We start from the raw sequence: 8,454 nt of genomic DNA on the forward strand, positions 1-8,454 counted from the left end.
AAATCTTCTCAAGTTGAGATCTGATCATCAAGCCATCGAGGCTAGGTCAAATGAGTACTATCTACAAGTTTGGGTCTTCTGGTGCATTACCCCTCACTTCATATCAGCTGGACACTTTACTCTCAGTTCTAGCTCTCCATTATCTCTGTCCTTGTCCATGGACTTAGAAGTCCCAAGGTCTCACCACACTTCGGATCAACCAGCCCTTTCTCTTCTCTCTCTCATCTCCAGGTCTCCAGGAGTCTATGTATGGAATGTGGGTGAACTCAGCCCATTTCTTCATTGCTGCCTTTCCCCCTCTTCCACTCACCAGCCAACCAACATGGTCACAACAATCTTACGTGGCTGCTCATGTGCTCCCTTTAAGCTTCAGTCTTGAAGGGATAAAATAAATGAATTTTAAAAAACACAGTAATAATTAAAAAGGAGAAGAGGAACAGGAAAGTGGAGCTATGGAAGAGAAAAATTAAGAGAGGAAATAAAATAAAATAAATAAATACTTAGAAAAAACATGGAGAGGGAAGATGAAAACAGAGATAGAATAGAGTAAGGAAAGGTCAAAATGGAAGAAAAGATGAGGGGAAATGAGAAACATATGAAAAAAAGAACAAGAGAAACATAAAGGATAAAAATCAAGGGAATGGAAAGAGCAGAACAAGGAGGACAAAAAACAATGAAATAAGAAAAGTAAAACAACAAACCCCAAAACAAAAACACAGTGCAGCTGTTGGACCCAGAGAGGAGAAAACTCTGGGGGCTCATGCAAGTCAAGGAGCTCATGAGATGGGTGTGGGAGGGATGTGACAGCAGAGTTCCTGGTCCTAGTTGGAGTTCCTATCAGTCTCCTTATGTATGATCAGGACACTCAGTCTGAAAGTAGTTCCTGAAGGTCTTTGATGGAGCTGTTTTCAGTATCTGTTAGGACAACAGGGAACCTGGGGACAGATTAACTGGTTAAATGCTAGTCTGGTGGTTCTGCAGGTTCTGTAGGTCTGGAGCTAAGCCCACCTGGAAAGCAGTGCCTGAGCTGGGAGTGGATAAAGGTGGGAGGTGACCACACCCTGGGTTACCAGGAGACCATGGGGGTACAGAAGGACTCACACCTTTGCTGTTTCATGTGTGAATCTGCTTTTCCAGGCCACCTTCTTCTGCCAAAGCTGCTCCCAAGATGGTTGCACCATGTCTGACAACCTGTTCACCAGTTTGTCTCCCTCTCTCGCTGTCCATGCTCAGCTTCTCCTCCCAGCCTACAGTCAATCCAATTCTCTAATCTTTCCTCTGAAGTTCAGGATTCTAGGATTTTTATCTGTGTCTGTTTCATTTAGTCTCTCGTATCTTTGCTATGGCGTCCTAGTGTGGTGCTGTAGGATAAAGCACTAGACCACAATGTTAGCTTGAACTGCAAGGTCAACAGTTCAAACTCACCAGTTGCCCCACAGAACCCTATATAAAGTCTCTATGATTTGGAACCAACCTGACAGCACTTAATGACAACAATATCTTTGTTGCAGAGGGTCTGTGTAGTGCATTTCCTAGTCCTCCATCATGCTGGATATCACAAGTCTGGTTCTGGTTGTTTTTTTTCATCCATAAAATGTGGATAAAAATTGTACCTATCTCAAAGAACTGTGAGGATACAAAATGCTAGCATATGGAAGACACAACACTGGCTGGCACTGAGTAAGAGCTCAATAAATATAAACAATTATTACAAATGAGTTTTATAAAGAAAATGATAAGCCATAATCATTTTAAATGTAAAGATTTAAATAGTCCCCATGTATATTCCTTTGGAATACCAAAGCATAGCTACGTGATTTCTAAGAACTTTTTTTATAAACTCAGTAGTATTCCGAACAAACCTGACCTTTCCCAGAGTATGTGGTTATCCTTTAAAATAAATGATAACCTATTTTAGCTTTCAAGGATACAATAAAGTGAAATTCAGCTAGTGACTGATTACTTCACAAAAGCATACTGTATCTGACCTTGGGACACCATGTCCCACACTATTATACTGACTTACCTGATCTGGTCAAATAAAAAGCATTACTCTGTTTGCTTTGAATGATCCCTCAAAATAGTCTACTGAATAAAAAAACATATTGTATCTTCCAGGTTCATAGCTAGCACATCATGCTATATAAATTTGTGTAAGAACTGCTAACCACAAGGTCAGTGGTTTGAGTCCACCAGCTGCTCTATGGAATAATGATTAGGCTTTCTGCTCCTGAAAAGATTTACAGCCTCAGAAACGGTATACAGGGTTCCTATGAGTCAAACTTACTCAATGGCACTTAACAACAACATATGAACCTCACACAATTAAGTCTGAAATATTGGCTGTACTTGTATTTCAAGTTTCCTGCAAATTGGATTTACAAATCAGTGCAAATGCATTTTCTTTAAGAAGTAAAAGATTTCGGTTACTTACCAAGTTTTCTCTTTCAATCCTTTGTTGTTCCCTCTGTCTGTTGAGAGCACTGTGGTATAACTTAGGAGGATGACCAACTGGTCTTCTAGGAATTGTACTTTTGTTTCCCGGTTTGTCAGCCTGTCTGGACAGTTCTTTCAAAAGTCTCTGATTTTCCCGATCAATCTGTCTCACCTCATCTCTTGTGAAAGAGTAGTTTTTCCTAGGTGCTACTGGAGGTGGATCCAAGCGATGTTGTTGTGGCCCCTTTTTTTCTAATTGCAGAAAAGCTACAGAAATGAACAAAAAAAAGGCAAAATGACTAATCAAAGGAGCACGGCAGTATAATGATGCAGGCTTTTTATAACCATAGAAACTATAAAATGTATATTCACGCACACACACACAAATATATATGAGTGAGCCAAAAATTATCCATATACTGGTTATGTTAAAACACCTGTCTACGTCCACAGCTGATGACAACATTAGGCGTGCCTGTGGTATTCTGTCGAACAGATGAGTGACAGTGGATTATGTGGCAAATCATTTGCAAATCAATCATGGCTCTGCCTATGAAATAATCCATGACAGACTTGGGTTTTGAAGTTTGTTAGATGTTAACTGAAACAACTCACGTAAGTACATAAATAGAAGTGTTTGGACATCTGCAAACAAAATTTGGACTGATACTCAAAGGAAGGTAAACATTTCTTTAAAAAAACTGTTGCTGATTACAAGGCATGGATGCATCACTACAAGCCTGAGAGTAAATGGCAGAGTATGGAATGGAAACATTCTCAATCACCAACCAAGAAAAAGTTCAAAAGTCAATCATCAGCTGGGAAATCGATGTGTACAGCTTTCTGGGATCCTCAAGGGCCAGTATTGGAACACTATTGGGAAAAGGTTCAACAGTCAACAGTGCTCCTTATAGTGAGATGCTCACTGAAAAGCTGAAGCCTAAACGTTGGATTAAAGGCAGAGGACTGCTATCCAAGGGCATTGTGATCTTGCATGACAATGCGCATCTGCATACCTCTGCCCATACAGTTGACACTCTGCAAAAACTTCCTTTTGAGGTATTAAAGCATCCTCCCTATAGTCCTGATCTTGCTCCATCAGAGTTTCAACTGTTTGGTCTCCTGAAAGCAGCCCTTCAAGGACAAAGATTCACCTCTGGTGAAGAAGTGAAAACAGCGGGTATTTGTGGCTCGAAGCTCAGCCAAAAACATTTTTAAATAAGGGAATACAAAACTTTGTTGACAGATGGACAAAGCAAAGAGATTATGTCGAAAAATGATGTATTTGTCTTTTCTAAAAGTTGATTACCTTCTACATGCTGACTCACCCTCATACATTAATATACTGTTCTTGTTAACTGTTCCTTGGAAATCCTGTACAGGGTTGCTATGAGTAGGAACCAACTTGATGGCACATAACAACAACAAAGGCTTTCTATATTGCAACAATTTTCTTTAAGTCTCAATTATTACTACACATTTGTGAAAAGTTTCTAAAAACATTAATTTTGTTCCATTTCTTTCAGTTATGTAACCAATCATCTGTCCGTCTGGCACACTGTGGTGGCTTGCGTACTATTGGAAGCTATGCCACTGGTATTTTAAATACCAGCAGGGAACACCCATGGAGGACAGGTTTCAGCTGAGCTTCCAAAGTAAGATAGACTACTAAGGAGAGGTGGAATACTTCTGAATATTTAAGTCATTGAAAACCTGATGAGGAGCAGTGGAACACTGTTAGCACCAGAATACTGAGTATTGATACATGAAGTGCACCAGAATACTGTCAGATATACTTCCAGAAGATGAGCCCCTGAAGTTGAAAGGCACTCAAAATATGAGAGGGGAAGAGTTGACTCCTCAAAGTAGAGCTAACTGTGATGACACAAATGTAGTACAGCTTTCAGAGTCTTCCTTTGCTGAGAGGGCACAACTCAAAATGAGAAGAAAGAGCTGTAAACATTCATTAATAATCAGAACATGGAAGACACGAAGTATGAATCTAGAAAAAAGGGAAGTTCTCAAAAATGAAAAGAAATCTATAAAGATCAACATCCTACTCATCGCCGTTGTCGTTAAATACTGTAGAACTGGTTCTGAATCATAGAGACCCAATATAGGGTTTCAGAGGAGCAGGTGGCAAGTTTGACTCACTGACCTCGCAGTTCAAATCGACTTTACATTCCAGTGATTATCGTACATCATCACACCAGAACTCCATCTCAGGCATTAATGAGCTGAAATGAACTGATGTTGGCCATTCAGTACCATCGAGTTTTGACAATATGCTACCTCTTGAAATGGTTCAGAACTGACCATTTCTTATGTATTCTTCCCATCTTCTTTTGATACTCTCTGCATCATTCAACATTCTGCCCATAGAATTCTTCAATATTGCAAGGCAGTCAGTGCTTGAATTTTTTCTTCAATTCTTGCAGCTTAAGACATGCTGAGCATGTTCTTCCATTTTGGTTTTCTAACTCGGGTTCCTTGCACATTTCATTATACTTCACTTTGTCTTCCTGAGCTGCCTTTTGAAAATTTCTCTTCAGCTCTTTTATTTAATTTCTTCCATTTGCTTTAGCTTTTCTATGCTAGAGTCCTGGTGTGGTGCTGTGGGTTAACACACTGGACTGCAAAGTCGGTTTGAACCACAAGGTCGGCAGTTCAAGCTCACCAGCTGCTCCTTGGAAACCCTATACAGGGTTGCTATGGGCTGGAACCAACTTAACAGTACTTAACAACAATGCTGGAGAGCAAATTTCAAAGTTTCTTCTGACATACATTTTGGTCGCTTTTTTCTTTTCTGTCTTTTTAACTATCTTTTTTTCTTCTTGTATGATGTTTGTGAGATCATCCCACAACTCTTCTAGGCTTCAGTCATTGGTGTCTAAGGCATCTGTTCTTCAGATGTTCTCTAAATTCAGATGGAATACATTCAAGGTTAAATTTTGGTTCTTGTATACTTTTAAATTTTTTCTTCAGCTTCAGCCAGGATTTGCATTAACAGCAATTGATGTTCTGTTTCAGTCAGTCTTTGGCCTTGTTTTGACTGATATTGAGCTTTTCAATAGTCTATTGCTGAAAGTGAAGAGGACTTAAAATATTTACTGATGAAGATCACAGACCACAGCCTTCTGTATGGATTACATCTCAGTGTGAACAAAACATAAATCTTCACCAATGGGCCAATCAACAATATTCTTATCAACGGAGAAAGACTGACGTTGTCAAGGACTTCACTCTTCTTGGATCAACTATCAACACGCAAGGAAGCAGCAGTCAAGAAATCAAACGATCTATTACATTAGGCAAATCTGCTGCACAAGAGCTTTGTAAAGTGTTGAAGAGCAAAGATGCCAGCTTAAGGACTAAGGTATGCCTGACTCAAGCCATGGTGTATTCAATAACCTCATATGCATGCAAAAGCTGGACAGTGAATAAGGAAGACTGCAGAAGAACTGATGTTTTTAAGTTATGGTGTTGAAGGAGAATATTCAAAGTGCCATGGACTGCCAAAAGAACCAACAGATCTGTGCTGAAAGAAGTGCAGCTAGAGTGCTCCTTGGAGGCCAGGGTGGCCAAACTTCGTCTCTCATACTTCGGACGTATTGTCAGGAGGGACCAGTCGCTGGAGAAAGATATCATGTTTGATAAGGTGGAGGGTCAGAGAAAAAGAGGAAGACTCCCAGCAAGACAGATTGGCCAAGTGGCAGCATCGATGGACTCACGCGTGGCAACAATAGTGAGGCTGGCCCAGGATCAGGCAGTGTTTCATTCTGTTGTGCACAGGGTCACAATGAATCGGTACCGACTCGATGGCACCTAACACCAATATTCCCACAGATGACTGGTGTGACACTGTAGGATTAGCACTGGACTGTGAACCACAAGATCAGCAGTTAAAATCCACCAAATGCTACTCAGAACTCTATATAGGGTCACTATGAGTCGGAACCCATTAGACAGCACTAACAACGACAACAACATTCCCAAAGATGAAGTCAATTTGATTCTTTTGTATTCCATCTGGTGAGGTCCATGTGTATAGTCACCTTTCCTGTTGTTTAAAAGAGGCAATTGCACTAGATGAGTCATTGGTCTTACAAAATGCTATCATTCATTCTCCTGCATCATTTTTATCACCAAGGCTGTATTTTCCAACTAAAGATTCTTTCTTTTTGTCTCCAACCTTTGCATTCCAATCGCCAGCAGTTATCAATATATCATGATATGTAATCAATTTCAGACTGAAGACGTTGGTAGCATTCTTAATTTCATCATCACTGTCTTTATTGGTTGGTGCATAAATTTGAATATAGGGGAATTAACTAGTGTTCTTTATGGGCTTAAGGATATTAATCATTTTTGCACAGACAACACTGTATTTCAAGACAGATCTTCAAATGTTTTTGATACTATTCCTCTTGAATTTGTCATTCCAGGAAAAGTAGACCACATGATTGTCAGTACATAAACCATATGACTGCCAGTAGTAGAAACAAACCAAAAGGAAATGAAAGCCTACAGAAAAACGAATACTTCCAAGTGCAAACCACTCCAGAATATACTTTATCTGACCATGCATGATATATGACTCAAAAGGTATTTCTTTTTGACCCAAGATTACCCTTATGCTGCCTTTAAATGCAATGTACTGTTCCAATTAAGATTTTAAACAAAAAGAATCCTATTTATGTTATTCTAACACCAACCATCCCTCCCACAGCATTTTCTGCTTCACATCTGGGTTTGATAATCCACTGCAATGGCCACACAGAACTCACAATACTCATGATTATGGGGTTTAATAGGGTAGTGAACAGGGTACAATTCAGGATCAAAACCAACTCAGGACAAGCAGTTCTCCATTCAGGAACACCTCTTGTTTGCTATATTGCAGGCACACCTCACTATTTTCTTCAGCCTCTCAACCATGAGGCTGCTTGGTCTCTGCTCAGATTGAACAAATTTTACAAAGTTCTTTTAAACAGTCTGTGAATGTCCAAAGGGCACATTCTGGCAAGCCAGTCTCCTGCCCATAGGTACTCAGCCTAAAGACTGAAATTGCTGTCTCTCTTCATGCTGTAGCTTATGCTGTCGCTGTTTTTCTACGTAAGGATCTCACACTCTTCCTTCTTGATGGTCCTAGGACCTTTTATCCCTGCTTCTGAGAAAACTCCTTTTAAACCTAGCTGGAAGGCAAAACTAACCAATCCCAGATTTAGAGTCCTGTGCCATGTGCTGCCAAAAGAACAAACAGATCTGTGTTGGAAGAAGTGCAGCCAGGGTGCTCCTTGGAGGCCAGGATGGCCAAATTGCCTCTCTCATACTTTGGACATACTGTCAGGAGGGATCAGTCGCTGGAGAAGGATATCATGTTTGGTAAGGTAGAGGGCCAGAGAAAAAGAGGAAGACCCCCAACGAGATGGACTGGCAAAGTGGCAGCATCAATGGGCTCAAGCATGACAATTGTGAGGTTGGCCCAGGATCGGGCAGTGTTTCGTTCTGTTGTGCATAGGATCGCTATGTGTCGGTACCGCTCGATAGCATCTAACAACATACCTTATTTGTATGGTCCCACACAATTACTTGGTGAGAATTAAAAAGACTTTGGGTAGAAAAACCTTATCAAATAAACTCAAGGCACAACACTAGTCCAAAGGTAAACTATGGAGTTGCTTTTATTTCACATGTTCCTATCAAACTAAATGTGGGAAATAATATATTGATACACAAATGCAACAATAAATATTCACATTAAAAATACATCTTATTATTGGTGTTTGATGGCATTGAATCAATTTACCTTTCTTAAACTAATTAAAACTTAAATTATGCTATTTCATCAATTTGGTAATGCACTTAACCACAAAGCTGGCTTGGACTGCAAGGTCAACGGTTCAAAGTCACCAGCTGCTCTTTAGAAACCCTACACAGGGTTGCTGTGAGTGGAAACCAACTCAACAGCTCTTAACAACAATGCTCTTCAGAATAAGCCCTGTTGTTGTTGTTGTT

At 40.0% G+C, this 8,454-nt stretch overlaps 1 protein-coding gene across 1 annotated transcript in view; it reads right to left on the bottom strand.

Moving 5' to 3' along the window:
• The window catches only part of KIAA1430 (KIAA1430 ortholog), a 44,496-nt gene that overhangs the window by 32,245 nt on the left and 3,797 nt on the right, over positions 1-8,454 (bottom strand). The window contains exon 2 of the mRNA XM_006834506.1: positions 2,435-2,703. Coding sequence (XP_006834569.1) covers positions 2,435-2,703 — 269 coding nt within the window. The remainder of the gene's footprint in view (positions 1-2,434; positions 2,704-8,454) is intronic.

This window comes from Chrysochloris asiatica, unplaced genomic scaffold (assembly GCF_000296735.1).
Source record: "Chrysochloris asiatica unplaced genomic scaffold, ChrAsi1.0 scaffold00011, whole genome shotgun sequence".
NCBI classification, from domain to species: Eukaryota; Metazoa; Chordata; class Mammalia; order Afrosoricida; family Chrysochloridae; genus Chrysochloris; species Chrysochloris asiatica.